The sequence below is a fragment of the Muscardinus avellanarius genome (genome assembly GCF_963383645.1).
Source record: "Muscardinus avellanarius genome assembly, chromosome: 19".
Lineage (NCBI taxonomy): Eukaryota > Metazoa > Chordata > Mammalia > Rodentia > Gliridae > Muscardinus > Muscardinus avellanarius.
The window spans coordinates 50,156,422-50,176,302 of record NC_137805.1 but is presented as its reverse complement, the minus strand read 5'-3'; the positions used below and the strand labels follow the sequence as shown (position 1 = coordinate 50,176,302).

At 43.9% G+C, this 19,881-nt stretch overlaps 1 protein-coding gene across 2 annotated transcripts in view; it reads left to right on the top strand.

Moving 5' to 3' along the window:
- The window catches only part of NSFL1C (NSFL1 cofactor), a gene marked incomplete at both ends in the record, with an annotated part of 30,254 nt that extends 11,253 nt beyond the window's left edge, over positions 1–19,001 (top strand). Inside the window, 6 exons of one of the 2 annotated variants that reach the window (XM_080716315.1) lie at positions 702–867; positions 1,484–1,576; positions 3,365–3,474; positions 3,839–3,976; positions 17,412–17,576; positions 18,839–19,001. In XM_080716315.1, the coding sequence (XP_080572441.1) occupies positions 702–867; positions 1,484–1,576; positions 3,365–3,474; positions 3,839–3,976; positions 17,412–17,576; positions 18,839–19,001 (835 nt within the window). The remainder of the gene's footprint in view (positions 1–701; positions 868–1,483; positions 1,577–3,364; positions 3,475–3,838; positions 3,977–17,411; positions 17,577–18,838) is intronic. The other variant, XM_080716314.1, reaches the window with a different exon arrangement.
- Between the last annotated feature and the right edge of the window lie 880 nt (positions 19,002–19,881).

The following is a 19,881-nucleotide window of genomic DNA, read 5'->3' as shown; positions in this document are numbered from 1 at the left end:
CAGGGCTCCCAGTGTATGTCCCTAAAATGACAAGGTGAGTCTCTGGGGACACTTGGTGCTGTCACACCACCTCATGTGTGTGCATCCCTCTGCTTGTTCTTTTGCATACATCTGCTGATTTGAACCTCACGGCCCTGGCTTAAGGAGCAGGTAGGTAGGGCATGCTTTCTCTCCCTCCCCTTCCAAAGACAAGGACTGTGTAAGAACAGAGCACTGGCTTACCCAGCACACACAGCAGCAGAGCCAGAACTGTTACACTAACTATGCCACTGCCACATTAACCCGAACTGCTAGAGGTAGTTGTGTCCAACTAGGACTGTAGTCCTGTGCTGGCCTCTGGATGGATGATTCCTAGCTAGTGCTCTTCTCTGCTGACATGCTGTCCTGCATGCTTCGAATGCCCTTCCTGATTCTTCACCTGATACACTCATCCTCAAGAAAGCCCAGAGGACAGCCTTTTAGGAAGCCTTGGCTATCCTCCCCCCCGTGCATTGTGCCAGAGTCCCCTTAACTTGACTTCATGGCTGCTCACGTTACATTGTGCCTGCCTGCCTCCTTACATGTGTCCCCAACTAGCCATGTTTCTTAAAGATGGGCATTGTGTCATTCTCTACAGTGTGCGTAGCACCAGCACAGAACTTGATGCATCTTCTGTTCATTTTCTAAAAGCATTTGGTGTTACAAGTGTATATTCTACACAGGTTTTATGCTGGGGGCTCTGAGAGAAGTGGACAGCAGATTGTTGGCCCTCCCCGGAAGAAAAGTCCCAATGAGTTGGTGGATGATCTCTTTAAAGGTGCCAAGGAACATGGAGCCGTAGCTGTGGAGCGAATGACCAAGAGCCCTGGAGAGACCAGTAAACCAAGAGTGAGCATACAGGACTTGGGTCCCCCAGAGGAGGGAGACTTTCTTTGCCCCAGTAGTGATTGTTTTGTTTTGTTTTGTTTTTCTCTTTTTTCTCTTTTATTTGCTTACTTGGTTTCCTGTGTAGACAATTGGTATAGTTAACACCTTTATCATGAAACCATTATTGGGATCAAAGTGAAACCTGAGTCTGGATCACTTTCTGCAGACATGTTTGTCTTGGCCCATCCAATTTGACCAACTAAGTGTTTTGTTTTAATTGACTTAATCACTACCAATTTTTCATAAAATCCAGATTTCTGTCTTTGGGAAATCAAAGTCTTTAGAATTATTCTGTTCTCAGATTCCTACCTGGCAATGATTAAGTAAGTATAGAGTTTAGTAACAACTGTTCCTTGTAGCTGGTCACCCACACACACCCTTCCCATTCTCACCCCAATCCTGGCCAATTTACCAATTTCATGTTAATTTACCAAACCATCACTGAGTGTGATATGCAGAAGATGTGCATTTGGTAATTCACAAGCTCATGCAGGGTACTTTTTCTTTCACCTACCTAAGGTTCATCATTGTATCTGAGTACTCCATCACCAGTTGTTTACGAACTTGTCCTTTATAGCCATTTGCAGGTGGTGGCTACCGCCTCGGGGCAGCACCAGAGGAAGAGTCTGCCTATGTGGCAGGAGAAAGGAGGCGGCATTCCGGCCAAGATGTGAGTGTGCTTCTGCCTTCCTTATGGAAGCTCGTGGATATTTGTTCTGCCATTTTTCCAAAGGGATTGGTGACGTGCACAAACAAGTGGCCTCTGGTAGAGAGGCCTACAGAAATATTGCCTGTCCTGTGGCCTTTAACAAAAGTCTTACTGAGGAATCAGAGATAGCTCTCATCTGGCTGGGCAGGGGGCTGGCAAGAAGTTTTCTGAGCATTCCATGGATCTCAGGCAGAGGAAGTGTACCCAGAATTCTCTGAATGTGAATGTGGCTGAAGAACTTGGTCTTGGAGAAGGCCTGGTGACCTAAAATACAACCCTTTTCTTTCTTTCTTTTTTTCTTTCTTTTTTTTTTTTTTTTGTTTAAGTTTTCCTTATTATTGTCCAATATAAATATAAATAGGTCTGGGACCTATATATTTATAAAGTAGTTCTGGGACCCATGTGCATAGGGTCCCTCCCCCTATAGATGCATTAATATTATGCCACAAAATTTTCATACAGCCTTGTGCCCTTTTTTTTTTTTTTTTTTTTTCAGTACTTGGGATGGAACTCAGGGGTGTTCTACCTCTGAACTACACCTCAAGCCCTATTTTTTATTTAGCTTTTTGTTGTTGTTGTTGTTGTTGTTAGTACTGGGGATGGAACCCAGAGGCTTTCTACCTCCAGGCTACACTCCCAGACCTATTTTCTATTTTATTTGGAAACAAGGTCTCACTAAGTTGCTGAGAGCCTCACTAAGTAGCTGCGGCTGGCTTCGAACCTGTGCAATCCTCCTCTCTCAGCCTCCCAAGTGCTGGGATTACAAGCGTGCGCCACCACGCCCAGCTCTATTCTTTATTTTTTGAAACAGGATCTCACTGAGTTGCAAAGGGCCTCATGAAGTAGCTGAGGCTGTCCATGAACCGCTATCCTCCTGTCTCAGCTTTCCAAATGCTGGGATTGCAAGCACGTGCCACCATGCTGGACTATTACTTTCTGTAATGTATGTTTTAAATAATTTTGGTTTTTATTCCAAAATAAAGTCAAGCAAGAAGAAATTAAAAAATCTTATTTACTCTTGGCAGCAGTTGCTAAGGCATTAGCTTTTAACCTTGTAGGCCCTTTTCTAAGAATGTGTATAGGGAGTTGTCGACAGAAATTGTAGACACAGGTTTTTTTTTTGTGTGTGTGTGTGTGTGGTACTGGGGGTGGAACCCAGGGGCTTTCTACCTTTGGGCTATCCTCTCAGACCTATTTTATACTTTATTTGAAAACAGGGTCTCACTAAGTCCCTGAGAGACTCACTAAGTAACCGACGCTGGCTTCAAACCTGTGCGATCCTCCTGTTTCAGCCTCCCAAATGCGGGGATTATAAGTGTGTGCCACCACGCCCGGCTTAGATACCATTTTTAATGACTGAAAAATAGTTCATGAGTATATTTGCCATGGTAATTTATTAGAACACTAGTCTCATACCAGCTGCACTGGCAGCCATCCAGAGGAGGAAGCTACAACTTCAACTGAGTTCCTTGATCAAAGCTACATTGCAGAGTTAAGACAGGTCCCCTTAAAAAATATCCATGCTCCTAACCTGTTCTCTATCACCTTATTTTAGGCTAATGCTTATTTGGTTGATTGGTGACTAATTTCCCTTTGTATATGTGTATTTGTATGTGTTTGATTCTCTGTGTTTAAAAATAGCAACACAGTGAAGTGAAGTGGCCAGGACCTGCTAGTGTACAGGTTTAAATCAGGGCACCTTCTAGGTTTCTGCCCATCTATTACTTATTTCCCCTTCTCTCATCACAGGTTCATGTCGTGCTTAAGCTTTGGAAAAGTGGGTTCAGCCTGGACAGTGGTGAACTTAGAAGCTACCAAGACCCAGCCAATGCCCAGTTTCTGGAGTCCATCCGCAGAGGGTGAGGAGAAATGCCCTCCTTTGAGTCCCAGTAGTGAATGTGACAGCAGGTAGGAAAAGGAGAGGCAAAATATTTATTAAATGAAATTTTTCAAAGTAGGTTTTGAACAATTGAGGTACAGATTTACAAATCTCTAGAAACTTTGTTCACATTTTCTCCCCTTCATCCTGGAATAGAGTCAAGTGGCCAAATAAATGGGTGTCTGCTGTGACTAAGCAGGCAAGAGAGGAGGTGGAGATAGATAAGCAGTCACTGGAGGAGCCAGCCCCTGCTGGCTCTCACCATTGGAACTGAGCGGTTTCTTCTCCCCCATCTGGTGTTTTCATCTTGCTCTGTCAATCACCACGTTGCCTTTTCCTCTCAGGGAAGTGCCAGCAGAACTGCGGAGGTTAGCTCACGGTGGGCAAGTGAACTTGGATATGGAGGACCATCGAGATGAGGAGTTCGTGAAGCCCAAGGGGACCTTCAAAGCCTTCACTGGTGAGGGCCAGAAACTAGGCAGGTAAGGAGTGTCACCAGCGGGCACTAGACTCTTGTCCTACCAGCCACTGTGGATAACTCTTCACTATTGACAAAGACGTTTAGATTTGCCGGGTGTGGTGGCACACACTTGTAATCCCAGCATTCAGGAGACGGAGACCAGAGGATCACAGTTTGTGGACAGCCTCAGCTGCTTAGCAAGGCCCTCCACAACTCAGTGGAAACTTGTTTCAAAAAATAAAAAGACTAAAAAATAGGACTGGGGGTGTAACTCAGAAGTAGAATGCCCCTGGGTTCCATCCCCAGTACTGCAAAGAAAAATAAAAGTTCAGATTTTATTTTAATGGGAGGAAGAATGTGGAGAGTGTGAACTTTGGAGTTAACAGCCTTGAGTTTAAGTCTTTGCTTCCTCACTTTTGTGACTGTGACCTTGGTCTGGACAGCCTCGGTTCCCTCAGTTTGAAACTGCTAACAGTCCTACCTCTTAGGATTATTGTTGCAAGGAATAAAGCTGATACATAGAGAACACTCCCCATACTGAGCAGTAAGTGTGGCATGATTGGTTGCTTGACTCAGTAATCCAGGGTGTTCAAGGAAGGTGTTATCTCCTTGATGGCTTAAAGCCTAAACTGGGGGTTCTGAGGAGGACCAGGAATTCCAAACGTTTCCACACAGCCAGGCTTCCTGGTGGCATTGCTTAGGTTCCAAGGGAGCTCCAGGGCATTGTTGGCCCTGTGCCCACTGGTGCTGCCCCATAGAGCAGCTCAGCAGCTCTTCCCTCACTTTTCTGGCCCTGCCTGACTTTCTTTCCTGTGACTTTTCTGCCTTATGTCCCCTGTTGCTGCCTTCCCTTTGCACCTCTGAATTCCCCCAACCCTGCCATCGTGCATTCAAACCCCCAATAGGATCTGATTGTTAATAATTGCCATTATCCCTGACAAGCAGAGTTTTCCCAACAGACCCTTGGCCAGCCTATAAGCAGGCTGTCTTCTCTCAGGGCTTCACTCAGCTTTGACCGTGGCCAAGTGGTCACTTTGTCAGTGTTCTTCAAAGAGAACTGTGTACATGACAGGCCCTCAGAGCATAGGAACCCTTCCCCCATCCCAACCTGCTGCCAATACAGTCCTGATTTTTTTTTTTTTTTTTTTTTTTGGTGGTGGTACTGGGGGTGGAACCTAGAGGCTTTCTACTTCTGGGCTATACTCCCAGACCTATTTTATATTTTATTTCGAAACAGGGTCTCACTAACTTACTGAGAGCCTCACTAAGTAGCTGAAGCTGGCTTTGAACCTGTGCAATCCTCCTGTTTCAGTCTCCCAACACGGGGATTATAAGCATGTGCTACCACACGTGCCTAATACAGTCCTGATTTTACAGAGGGAAAGCTGAAGTTCTTGTGCTTTAAGGGCTTGCCCTTGGGCACTTGGCTGGCATGTGGTAGAGTCAGGACCAGAACCCAGGCTCGTTGTCAAGAGCTAGTCCAGATAGCCATTCTCAGAATGAATTTTCCTGTCAGCTCTGGTAAGCTTTGTAGAGCACCTGATAATATTAGTAACATAAAATATCGTCATCCTTTAAAAAATAGGAAATTCAGATAAGAATAAAGTTTGTTTTTTGGGGTTTTGTTTTGTTTCGTTTTTTTGGCAGTACTAGATGGAACTCAGGGGCATTCTACCTCCAAGCTACAACCCTAGCCCTATTTTTTTATTCTTTATTTTGAAACAGGGTCTCACTAAGTTGCAGAAAGTCTTGCCTAAGTAGCTGAGACTGTCTACGAAGCTGAATCCTCCTGTCTCAGCCTCCCCAGAGTAAAGTATTTTTAAATCAACACTAAACGTACCCAGGTTAGTATAGTGTCTATGGAATATATCTTTCTAATCTTAATCACTTATATGTATACTAAGTGATTGTGTGTGTGTGTGTGTGTGTGTGTGTGTGTGTGTGTGTGTGTGTGTATCTGTTTGTCTGTGACACTCTCTCTCTCTGCCTCTCAGTATTCTACTGTGATTTGGACACATGTCCTCAAAAAGTCCATGTGTTAAAGGCTTGGTCTCCAGCATGATAATGTTACAAGATAGAAGAACCTTTAGAAGGTGGGATCTAGCAGGAAGTTCTTAGGTCACTGGGAGATGTACCCTCGAAGGGGATTACAGGGCCCCATCCTCTTCTTTCTCTTTTGCTTCATCATATACTTTCTGCCATTGCTATCTGGCATGACTGCCAGAAGCCCAAAGCATGTGGGGACTGAAATTTCTAGTATATGACCCCAGATAATTTTTTTTTCTCTTTGTAAGTTAATTCTCTTAAGCATTTCATTATAGTGGTATGAAGTGGTGGATGCTGCTGTATCTGCCACTTTTTGCCTAATCAGTAAAGTACAGCTATTATTCCAAATCAGTACATGTATTTCTGCACATTTATTTCTAATGCTTACATAGTTTTCTATCCTATAGATGTTGTAATTTAAGCAGTCCTTGCTAAAACATTAAGCAAGCTGCCAGTACTCTGAACAATATTGTAGTGAATTATCTTTGTAGCTAAATATTTATTCTCTAATGTTGTCATACAGGTAAATTCTCTGGCTCAAAGGGTCTTTATGTTTATTTTATTGGAGCATTACTGTCTTAGTGGGGCACAAGATGGTAGAGGCATACATGCACACATCACTCATTTAGCCCTCCCCCAATTCCTACCCCATTCCCTCCCCCCTCTCTCCTTCTCATGTTTGGCTTAGTATTGATATGTTTTGTGAATGTATATCATGTATATTAGGGAATTTCTCTCTTTCCTCCCTCCCATGCCCCTCAGGTCATTTTATTTGCTCATCTATGGTTTCTCCTTTCTCATCTAGAGATCCTCCTATTACTCTTTCTCTCTAGCTTTAGCATATTAGGAAGAACACCTCTGACTTTTTACTTTTTGTGACTAATCTTTTTTGTTTTTTGTTTTTTGTGGGTCTGAGGATAAAACCCAGGAGCATTTGACCTTCGAGCTACACCCCCTGCCCTATTTTTTATTTATTATTTTGAAACAAGGCTCACTAAATTACGGAGGGCCTCACTAAGTAGCTGGGCCTGTCTGTGAACCGCTATCCTTTGGTCTTAGCCTCCTGAATGCTGGGATTATAAGTGTGCACCACCACGCCCGGCTTCACTAACTAATCTTACGTAACATAATGTTCTCCAATTTTACCCATTTTCCCCCAAATTATGTAATTTTTTTCTTTATGGCTGAGTAAAATTCCATTGTGTACATACCCCATAGTTTTGTAATCCTTTTATCTTTTGATGGATATCTTGGCTGGCTCCATAGTTTGGCAATTGTGAATTGTGTGGCTATGAACATAGATACTCATACATAGTAGTCTGGTTTCCATTCTTTTGGGTAGATACCCAGAGGTGACCATATGATATTGCTGGTATGGTTTATGGTAGGTTTGTTTCCATTCTTCCGAGGATCCTCCATACTGTTTTCCAAAGAGGTTGCACTAATTTACAGTCCTACCAACAATGTATTACAGTTCCCACTTCTCCACATCCTTGCCAGCATTTATTGTTGTTTGTTTTTTAATGACTGCTATTCTAATTGGGGTTAGGTGAAATCTCAGTGTTCTTTAGGTCATCTTTAATGACCTTTTGTCTAGAAGATTGTTCTAGTGGTGTGAGAGAAATGTTAAAGTCTCCGAGCATTATTGTATTGGGATGTGACTTAATGTCACAAAGAGTTTGTTTGATGAAAAGTGACTACATTTATGTTTGGGGCATAAATGTTGAATATCTTATTTCCTCTTGCTGGATTGTTCCTTTTACCAGGAAAAAAAAAAAGACCTGCTTTTTCTCTTCTGATAAGCTTGAGCTTGAAGTCTAATTTGTCTGATAGCATAGTTGCTACTTCTCTTTGTCTTCCAGTTTTGTTGGCATGTATTATCTTGCTCCAGCCCATCACCTTTAGTTTGTATCTTTACTTGTAAGGTATGTTTCTTGCAGGCAGCGTATGGATGGATTCTGGGGGGGCGAGGGTTGTTTGTTGTTTTTGCATTACTGGGAATGGAACCAGGGTTATTCTACTCTGAGCTACACTCCCAGCCCTATTCTTTATTCTTTTTTTTTTTTTTTAATTTTTTAAAAATTTTGGTGGTGCTGGGGGGGTAGAACCCAGGGACTTTCTACCTCTGGGATACACTCCCCCAGCCCTATTTCATAATTTATTTGGAAACAGGGTCTCACTAAGTTGCTGAGAGCCTCACTAAGTAGCTGAGGCTGGCTTTGAACCTGTGTGAGCCTTCTGTCTCAGCCTCCCAAGCGCTGGTATTTCAAGCGTGCACCACCTCGCCCAGCTTATTCTTTATTTTGAAACAGGGTCTCACTGAGTTGCAAAGGACCTCTAACTAGCTGAGGCTGGCTGCAAGCTGCAATCCTCCTGTGTCAGCCTACCAAATGCTGGGATTACAGGTGTGTGCTCTGACACTCGGCCTTGGATTCTGGTTTATAATCCATTTTGCCACCTTATGTCTTTTTACTGGGGAGTTGAGGCCATTTATATTGTGTGATTTTTTGAGAGATGATTTTTAATTCCTAACATGTTTAGTTTTAACTTTTTTTGGTAGTGTTTGTTCTTTGATTAGTTGTTTATTTGATGGAGATTATTGTTTCTCTGGTTCTGGCGTTTATTGCTTATTTCTTCTTTGCAGTTAATCCCTTTGAATACTTTTTCTAGTGCTGTTGTGGAAGACATACATTTTTTCAGCTTCTGTTTGTTGTGGAAGATTTTTATTTCTCTCAGATTTGAAAGATAGTTTTACTGGGTAGAAAATTTTGGGCTGCAAGTTGTTTTCTTTCAGAGTTGGAATTTGTTGTTCCAGACCTTCTGGAGCTTTTACATGGTTTGGGAAGTCTGGAGTGATTCTAATTGATTTTACTCTGAGTGTCACTTGGTCTTTTGCTTTTGTTGCCTTTAACATTCTCTCCTTGGTCTCTGTGTTAGTCAGTTTGACTATTACATGGTATGGTGAACCTTTTCTCTGATTTTATCTAAAGATAAGGAGGTTCTATATGTTTCCTGTAACTGTGTATTGACCTCTTTTTCTATGTTTAGAAAATTTTCTGATGTATTACTTATTTGATAAGATTGATAACCCCTTTGGTTTCACCTCTATTCCCGCTTCTATTATTCTTAGGTTTGATCCTTTTTTTTTTTTTTTTTTTTGGTACTGGGGATGGAACCTCCGAGGTACCTTCAGCCCTAGTTGTTATTCTTTATTTTAAAACAGGGTCTTGCTGGGTGTGGTGGTGCACACTTGTAATACCCGCGCTTGGGAGGCGGAGACAAGAGGATTGCGCAGGTTCAAAGCCAGTGCAATATACACTCTCAGACCTATTTTTTAATAGTTTTATTTGGAAACAAATAAAACTATTAAAAAATAGGTCTGAGAGTGTAGCCCAGAGGTAGAAGTGTTTCCAGGAACCCCAGTACCACCAAAAATAAATAAATAAATAAAATAAAACGGTCTCACTGAGTTGCAGAGGACCTCACTAAGTAGCTGAGGCTGTCTGCGAACCAAGATCCTTCTCTCTCAGCCTCCCAAATACTAGGTTTACAAGCATGTGCTACCACGCCCAGCTCAGGTTAGGTCTTTTAAAATGGGCCCATATCACTGGGCGTGGTGGCGCACTTTTGTAATCCCTGCACTTGGGAGGCTGAGACAGGAGGATCGCACGGGTTCAAAGCCAGCCTCGGCTACTTAGGCTCTCAGCAACTTAGTGAGACTCTGTTTCCAAATAAAATATAAAAAATGGTCCCATATCTCTTCAATGTCCAATGCATGCTGTCAATTGTTTTTCTAAATTATATACTATATGCTCATTTTGGAGTAGTCATTTTATAAGAGAGATTCTAGCTGGGTGTGGTGGCGCACACTTGTAATCCCAGCATTCGGGAGGCTGAGACAGGAGGCTCATGGTGCAAAGACAGCCTCATTTACTACTTAGGTCCTTGACAACTCAGACCCTGTTTCCAGATAAAGAATAAAAAATAGGGCTGGGGTTGTAGCTTGAAGGTAAAATGCCCCTGGGTTCCATCCCCAGTACCACAAAAAAAAGTGAAATTCTTTTTTTTCATATGGTGTAGTATATTGTTTATTGTTTCACTTCAGTGATTGTATCCTTCACTTCCTTCAGTTCTTCTCATTCCTGTTCAGGGTGTCAGATTATTTATTTATTCCTTTATTTCTTTCAGCTGCTCTCTAAATTCTTTTCTGGAATCCTATATCATTTCTACTACTGAAGTTCTGATTTCTCCTTCAGGCAGTCTCTGCAGTTCTCACAAGAATAGGGTAAAGAGCAGATAGGATTGAATAGAATGAGGGTTTGAATGTGGTAAGGTTAAATATAGTAGAAATTAGAGATAGTGTATGTGTAAAAGAGTTCTAATAACCAGAGTATTTAGGTATAGTGATATGAAGTGAATTTAATACAAGACAAAGATGAGAGAAGAAGAAAAGGGACAGATAGAGGAGAGTAGATAGGAAAGAGGGAAGAAGGGGAGTAGGGAAGAGAGGAAACAAGCACACACACAAAATAAAAAAATAAAAAAATGAAAGAATCCTACAAATATATGAATACTGAGCAGACTTGGCCTCTGCAGTCCTCCTGAGTCTGCATGGATTCTTTCAGCCATTTAAGGTTCACTTTCAATTTAGGTTCTTAAGTATGTTCCAAGCACTCTCATTTGCTCTGAAATCTATAGTAATGATGTCAGTTTGTAACCCCACTTTTTGCTCTCCTCCAATGATTGGGACTCTGGCCTAGTGACATTTTGCAGACATCAAATGCCTCCAATTCCTCTTCCACTGAAAGCCTGGGTCTCTGAGCTCTCAATACAGGCCTGTCTTAAGTCTATAGGCGGTGGGATCTAGTGTAAGCATGGAGCTGGATCTAGTGTAAGCATGGGTCTCCACACTTTTCACAGACCCTGAGCTTGTGTCTCTCCCTGCCTTCGTGGGCGGCAGGTGCCACTGGGAACAGACCCAGTGTTAGGGTCTCTATTTTCCACAGATAGGGCTGAGTTGGTCTGACTTCTCCCCAGACACCACTATTAGGTGGTCTGTGGCAATCTCCAGAGGCCCTATTATGGCACTCTACTTTGCAGACTGTAGGCCTCTTTGACTAATTGGCCCTGGGCACTCTGCTAATCTGTGCCCCTTCGACAGCCAATTTCCCACCCACCTTCACCAGGGTGAGCCACAGAGTCTCACACCCTGTGAGTTTATCAAGTCTATCACTTGCTTTGGGAGTCTCTGCAACTGCACCAGTGGTTGTCCACAGCAGTGACAAGTTCACGTAAAGGTTGTTGAGCGCTGCTCTGGATCTTCTGAAGATACACTGGGATCAACCACCACTGCCACTGCTTCAGGTCTAGCTGGGTTCCAGACAATAGTGTCTTTGTGCCGTATAGTAGGAGAAACTGACTGCTTAAAATTCTGCTGAGCTGCAGTCATTTATTTTGCTTCAAATCATTGGCTTTTTTTTTTTTTTTTTTTTTTTTTTTTTTTTGCTGGGGTCTCTGGAAGTGCAGTGCCTGTAGTCCCAGCTCGGCTGCAGCTGTTGGAGGCGAACAGGGCACTACTTGCCCTCTGTTCTGCCTTCTAGCTTTGTTTCCATCACCTTTTAATTCTCCATACTCTGTTCAGTTTTATGCTATTTTTTAAAATCTCTTGAAAAGACACTGTTTTCATGGCAATAGAGATCCAGTGTCAGCAGGACCGAGATGAGCTGCTTCCCTCAGTTGCCATCTTCCCATCTGTTTAAGATATTGTAAAATTGTCCTCCAAAAAGGTGGTATCTTTTTTTTTTTTTATTTTAACTTCTTCACCAGTAATAGGGAAGGCTCAAGCCAAGCATGGTAGTGCACACCTGTAATACCAGTACTTGGGGGGCTGAGGCAGGAGGATCATAAGTTTGTGGACAGCCTCAGCAAGTTAGCGAGACACTGTTTCAAAATAAAAAATAAAATAGAACTGGGAGTTTCCCTCAGAGTTATAATGCCCCTGAGTTCAATCTTCAATACCATTAAAAAAAAAGGAAGAGTCACAACAACATTCAGTGAGGCTTTGTTTGCTATCATAATACTAACAGGAAATGGTTGTTTGAAAATCTACATATAGCCGGGCATGGTGGTGCATGCTTGTAATCCCCGAGCTTGGGAGGCGGAGACAGGAGGATCTCGCTGGTTTGGAGCCAGCCTCACTGGCTTAAGAGACCCTGTTTCCACATAAAAAAGTTTAAAAATAGGTCTGGGAGTGTAGCCCTTGGAAGTGTAGCCCGGAGGTAGAAGGGCTTCCAGGAACCCCAGTGCCACCAAAAAAAAGAAAGGAAGAAAGAAAATGTACATATTATGTGTGTAGGCCTCTACATCTCAAGAAATTAAAATACTTTTAACGAACTCTAGTCAAGCAGGATAAAAATAAATACTTCATTAATGTGGAGGACGAGCTCAGCAAGTCACAACAGAGTGTAATAATCAGGTGTGATATTTGACAGCTAAATAGTCCTAATTGCATTTTGTTTCAGTTCTGGCTTTTTATGAAAGCTGAGTTTAAAACAAACAAAAAAAAAACAGTTTTATTTAGCCAGGTGTGGTGGTGAACACTTGTAAACCCAGCATTTAGGAGGCTGAGATTGGAGGATAGCAGTTCGCCAACAGCCTCAGCTACTTAAGCCCTCAGCAACTTAGTGAGACCCTTTTTCAAAATAAAGAATAAAAAATAGGGAAGGGGTTTGACTCAGAGGTTGAATGCTCCTGGTTCCATCCCCAGACCAGCTTTAAAAAAAAGTGTTATTTAACAGTTTTATATAGTTAAATGAGAAGGGATTTTAGCCTTTCAGTGTAAATCAGATGGGCAACCTCAAAAAAGTACCTTAGTGCCAGTTTATTCCACTATGAAGACAATGAGTAGTTGGGTGACTGAGGCTCTTGTTTTGAGAAAAACTTGGTTTCCTATGATTCCTAATGATATTGGCAGGAAGACACCAAAGGAATGCCTCTTTTCCTAGCGATCTGCTCCTGCCTTGTTTGAAATGCCCTCATTGTTGCAGGTGGCCAGGTGGAAGGAGGTCTCAAGACTGTACAGTATTTGGTTCTCAGAACAGATGTTCAGGAGTTTCAACACAGTGAATAGAGTGATTTGGAACTAATGCTCTTTGAGCATCTCACTCTTTGAAGAAGAAGGAGGCGCAGTGTTGACATTTCCCCCTTTTTTACCTCCCCCAACCCTGACCTATAGCGTCACAGGCTGGGAGCCCCTCTCAGGTGACTCGCTTATAGTCCACGGGTAGACAGTAACATTGCCAAGTGACTTTGGTCCAGAAACCAGGTGAATATAATGGAGCAAACCCTTAAAGAATGATAGTAAGTAGTTACTATGAGCTAAGCACTGTAATGAACATTTCCATGTGTCATCTCCTTTATTCTGTATTGATCCCCATTCTGTAGATAAAGTCTCTAAGGTTTGGAGAGGTCATACTTTATCCATGGCTACCACTGGCCAGTGTAGAGCTAGGTTCCTCCAGTGTCTGCTCTTAGCTGCCATGCTTTGGTAATCCTGGATGTTCTTACACAACCATATAGACAAATATTTATGATGCTGGGGATTAAACTCAGGGGCCTACTACCTCCAAGTTATACTCCCAGGCTGATTTTATTTTTTATTTGGAAACAAGGTCTCACTAGGTTGCACAGAGTCTCAGTAAGTTGCTGGGGCTGGTTCTGAACCTATGATCCTCCTGTTTCAGCCTCCCAAGTACTGAGATTACAAGTGTGCACCTGGCTTCCAGCCCTGTTTTTGTTTTTTGTTTGTTTTGTTTTGTTTGTTTGTTTGCGGTATTGGGGATGGAACCCAGAAGCATTCTACCTCCAAGCTACACCCCCAGCCCTATTTATTAGTCTTTATTTTGAAACAGGGTCTCACTAAGTTGCAAAGGGCCTCAACTAAGTAGTAGCTGAGGCTGTCCGCGAACCTGGATCCTCCTGTCTCACCCTCCCAAATGCTGGGATTACAAGCATGCGCCACCACACCCAGCTTCCCAGCCCTGTTTTTTATCCTTTATTTTGAAACAAGGGCCACTAAGTTGCAGTGGGACTCACAAAATACCTGTGAGGCTGGCTGTGAACTTGCGATCCTCCTGTCTCAATCGCCCAAGTACTAAGATTATAAGCATGTATCACCACACCCCACTGACTTTCCACTATTTTTTTTTTTCTTTCTTGTGGTGCTGGGGGTGAAACCTAGAGGCTTTCTACCTTCGGGCTATACTCCCAGACCTATTTTATATTTTATTTGGAAACAGGGTCTCGCTGAGTTGCTGAGAGCCTCACTAAGTAGCTGAGGCTGGCTTTGAACCTGTGTGATCCTCCAGTCTCAGCCTCCTAAGCGCTGGGATTACAAGCGTGCGCCACCACGCCCAGCCTGACTTTCCACTATTTTTAAGCAACCATTGAGGGCTATAGTAGTGTCATTTATTTGCATGTTCCAGCCCACTGTTGAGTTCCATGTGTTGTGAGGCTGATGCACAGAAGCAACTTCTCTTGTAGTGCCTAAGTGGCCAGCATTCTCCTCTTAGCTCCATTTTGTAAGTTTCTTAAGCCTATATTGATACTTTAAAAAAAAAAAAAAGTATGTGCTATTTAGATGTTCCTGGGCATTGTCCAAAAATTCAGTTCTATGAAATACTTATTCTGCAGGAGGTTAACAAGTATTACATGTGAAAAGGAGCCTAATATGTTAATACCCTGTGGTGCTGATAGGATAATATGTGGTTTTTCCTAAACCTTCCTAGATACATCTCAAAGGAATAAGAACCCTGTGGAACACAGTTTGGACAGCATTCAGTTGGATTTTCTACAAATACCTCTTTTAGAGCATAAAAATAAGAGGAAAGAGCTGGACATAGTGGCTCATGCCTGTAATCCCAGTACTTGGGAAGCTGAGACAGGAAATTCAAAGGCTTAAGGCCAGCATGCACTTAGCAACACCCTGTCTCAAAATAAAAAGGGCTGAGCGGTAAGGCTCAGAGGAAGAACAGTCCTGGGTTCAATTCCTAGTGACCCCGCCTCAGATTTTTTTAACAAGAGGAAGGATGAGGTATAGGAACCGATCTAATTAGAAGCTTGGGGAGGATGGGTGAAGAGAACTAATGGCCTTTCTTCTCTGCAAAGATCTGGGTCAGTCATCTGCTAAAAGAGAAACTAAGAAAGATGGCAGGTGAGTAGTATAGAGAAGAAGGCTCCTAACCATTGTGGAGAACTGGTGGTTGCCAACTTCCCTGACTGCGTTAATCCTCACAAAAACTGAGCAAAGCAGGCAGCCTTAACCCTTGTTAAAAGTTGTTACTGAGAGGAGCATGGTGCCACACACTTGTACTCCCAGTTCTTGGGAGGCTGATAAGAGGCTCATAGGTTGGAGGCCAGCCTCAGCTATTTAGTGAGGCCTTCCTTAACTTAGTTAGACTTTGTTTAAAAATAAAAATAAAATAAGGCTGCCGGGCTGGTGGCGCACGCTTTGTAATTCCAGTACTTGGAAGGCTGAGACAAGAGGATCCGAGTTCACAGCCAGCCTCATCTTAGTGAGGCCCTCCAGAGCTTAGTGAGGCCCTCCAGAGCTTAGTGATACCCTGTTTCAAAATAATAAATAAAATCAGGCTCGGGTGTAGCTCAGAGGTAATATGCCCCTGGGTTTAATCTTCAGTGCCGCAAAAATAAATAAATAAATAGGTGTGAGGGTATAGTGTACCTGGGTTCAATCCTCAGTCCTAGAGGGAAAAAAAGTTGTTACTGCCTCAAGCAGTTCCATATGCATATCCCAGATACTACCCACTTCCCAGATACTCAGGAGGCTGAAGCAGGAGGATCACAAGTTCAAGGCCAGTCTGGGCAATTTGGCAAGACTCTATCTCAAAATAAAAAATAAAATGGCTGGAGATATAACTTAATGGAAGAGTACCCCTGGGTTCAATCCCTAGTAATGCCAAAGAAAGATCCTTGTTACTGCCTTTATTAAAACTAAGAGAGCCGGCGTGATGGCGCATGCTTGTAATCCCTGCGCTTGGGAGGCTAAGACAGGAGGATCACACAGGTTCAAAGCCAGCCTCAGCTACTTAGTGAGACCCTGTTTCCAAATAAAAAAATATATAAATAGGTCTAGGAGTATAGCCCAGAAGTAGAAAGCCTCTGGGTTCCACCCCCAGTACCACAAATAAATAAATAAATAAATAAATAAATAAATAAATAAATAAATAAATAAATAAAACTAAGAGAGCTTGAGTAACTTACCCACAGCCACATGTAGTCAGTGAATACAGACCCTAGTCCGTCCAACCCTAAATTTTGAGCTATAAATATTGTGGCAGGCTGGGCACAATGGTTCATGTCTGTAATCTCAGTACTTGGGATGCTTAGGAGAATCACAGTTCAAGAAGAACCTCAGCAATGAAGGAAGAATCTCAGCAACATAACAAGATTCCATTTCAAAAAGACAATATAAAATAGGGTTGGGGTGGCCAGGCGTGGTGGCAAACGCTTGTAATCCCAGGATTTGGGAGGCTGAGACAGGAGGATCATGGTTCGCGGACAGCCTCAGCTACTTAGTGAAGCCCTCTGCAACTCAATGAGACCCTGTTTCAAAATAAAGATAAAAAAATAGGGCTGGGGATATAACTTGGAGGTAGAATGCTCCTAGGTTCCATCTCCAGTGCCGCAAAAAAAAAAAAAAAAAAAAAATAGGGCTGGGGTAGAATGCCCCCCAAGTTCAATTTCCAATACCAAAAAAAAAAAAAAAAAAAGACCATGGCATGTCCCATTCATCCAGTATTCAGGAAGCTGAGACCAGAGGATCATGGTTCACGGACAGCTTTAGCTACTTAGCGAGGCCCTTTGTAACTCAGTGAGACCCTGTTTCAAAATTAAAAAGACTAAAAAAAGATAGGGATGCGGACGTAGCTCGGAGGTACAATGCCCCTGGGTTCCATCTTCAGTACTGCAAAAAAAAAAAAAAAGACTCTATCCCAGCCAGTTGCCTGCCAGGCTATGCCAAGGTGACCTCAGCTTCAGCCTTGGAATGGTTCCCTTCAGCTACTTTTTAGAGGCCATCACTCACCCAGTCTCATGACCCTGTCTCCCACCTCATTCTCTCCTCCCTTTAAGCCTTTGTTCAAGTGAGGACACCAGGAAAGACAGTAAGCAACTGGCCCAAGGCTCCTCAGGAGTGAAGGAACCAGCAGTGACCAATGACTCCGGAGGTCAGGAGTTGATTTTTCTGGACCCTTGAGCCCTGCAGGGCAGTAATTCTCTCTGTCCTGGGCACTATGTCAGCTGCACCAAAGAGTCCAGGCACATAACTGATGCCCAGTAACAATCCAGACAGGAGCCCCCATCTGCTCTGTCCTCATGTGCTCCTCTCTCCTCAGCACGGCTCCCCAAGTGTTGAGTACCAGCTCTCCAGCCCAGCAGGCAGAAAACGAAGCCAAAGCCAGCTCCTCCATCTTAATCAACGAGTCAGAGCCTACTACAAACATCCAAATCCGGCTTGCAGATGGCGGCAGGCTGGTGCAGAAATTTAACCACAGCCACAGGTACTTGCACTTTCTGGCCTTGCTTTTCTAGCAGTGTCCCAGGGACCTGGGAAGAGGCACTGCATGCTTATGGGGGCAGGAGGGGCACAAGTCTGAAGTCCCATTCTTCCATTAGTGTGGCCTTATTCCTTTTTCTGAGGGTTTTTTTAAACCATCAGACTGTTCACAAGTAATCTCAGGCCAAAGCCCAGGTGTAGAAGAGATCAAATCAGAATTGCTCTGGTTCATGGAGATGAGAAGGTACAGTACCTGCACCCTACCCACTTGACTCTCTCCACCTCTGTCCCCAGGAGCCTCTGCCTCTTCTGTTTGAAAAATGGGGAAACTGAGGCAACACGAGATTAAAAGACTAGTGGGGGAGGTGCTGGAGGACTGTTGCCAGCAAAGATATCTGGCAACTTCTTTCTGTAGAATAGAGGTGTCCAAGTTTCATCAATGGGCTAGCTGAGCCAGGAGCATCAGGTGCCTTGCTTGCTCAGACTCCTGAGAGGGGAGTGGCTCGTCTCACTGACTGAGTTACTTGCATCGGTTTCAGTTCACTAGTTAACCCTAGCATGACTGCTGCTCACCCGGGGTGGACAGTTCATGCAGAGTGCAATGCGGTTGAGAGCCTGGTCTGTGTCTTGCACGTTCAGACCCTTAGATGTGCTACTCTGTAGATTGCATTGATCCCAGGGATTGGAGACAGAAGGAAACTTCTGTTGAAGCACTCCAAGAGAAGGGATCTGTTTCCAGTCATGTGGAGAAGGGATTTCTAGCTCTGAGGGGTTGCTGATAACTTGAATGCTCCCTATAACATACAAGAGATATGTCTGCCCTTGTGAATCAAGTCATCCATAAATGTTTGCTTACAAACTTGCCCAGTGCCCTGGAGGGAAGGTCGGCATGGAAGCCAGGGGCAGGGGGAGGTTGCCCTGCAGAGGTGGCATTTCAGCAGATGGCTGCCTGAGGTGAGGCTGGGATTACAGGGAGGCAGAGGACCCAAATGTGGGAAGGGCATATGGCCTGACAACTAAAAGAGGAAGTAGAGAATGGAAAAGAGGACAGAATGATGCAGGCCTTAGGACCCAGTAAGGACGTTGGTGCTTATTCCTAGAAAGATGGGGGTCCAGCCGGGGAGGGATTTATCTGATGTTTCCCAAATGACAGCTTTGGCTGCTCTGGGAAGGGGAGGGGAGTCAGGAGGTGTTCATCCCTCCAAGGGCAGGGATGTGGTTGGTGGAGGACACTCACTGCCTCTCCTCCTCTACCCATTCCTCCAGGATCAGTGACATCCGACTCTTCATCGTGGATGCCCGGCCAGCCATGGCTGCCACTAGCTTTGTTCTTATGACTACTTTCCCGAACAAAGAGCTGGCTGACGAGAGCCAGACCCTGAAGGAGGCCAACCTGCTCAACGCTGTCATTGTGCAGCGGTTAACATAAACACCTGGCCACTGCTGCCTCCCTCCTCTGTCTCCACGGCCACAACCATGCCCCGTGGGATCAGCCCTCCTGCCCCCTGTGCACACCCAGAGGTCCAGTGCCACGTTTCCTTCGTAGCTCTGGGTCCTTAGATCTTGGTTGGACATTTGTTTTCTCCTTAGTTGCATCTCCTGGGTTTTTGTGATGATCAATGGACTTTAAAGAAAAAATAAAAAAAAAAAAACCAAAAAATTTGAAGAAATAACACCAGCATGTTGTATAGAAACTCCTATGCTGAAGCAAACTTGGCAGTAGAATCTACTTATCTTGGGGCCTGGTAGGAGAACCAGCCTTCTATCCTCTGCATAAACTGCTGTGGCATATAACACTCATCCACCAATGCGGCCCTCCTGCCACCCCAAAAACAGCTGTGGAGGATTTCCTTCATAGGGAAGGAAGAGCGGAGCCATGTGGAAAGAGGCTTTGCAGCCACTTGATTCCCACAAGAATATATAATTTGCCCCAATAAAACTGGGCAGCAGCAATGGTCCCCGACAGTGGGAGGTGAGCTTGAGAGGCACATGGCCCCCGCAGGTGAGGAGGCTTCTCCACATGCCCTTCCCACAGCCCCGGGAGCCCACACTCCCTGGCCTTGGCCAGCAGAGCTGTCACACCTGTACCCTCACCTCCGAGCTACTCCTCATTGCTTTATTTACTCCTCATGCAGAAGTCTTGAGTGTGTCTAAGAGGTAACCCAAATGTCAGGGTATTTTGGCCTAAGAAAGAAACAGAATCAAAATGCCACAGAGCTGTCCACTAATGCTGTGTGGACAATCAAGTGTAGAAGGAGTGGGTGTATTATGCTACCAGGCCCTCTTACTGTGCTGGTGTTTGCAGGAGG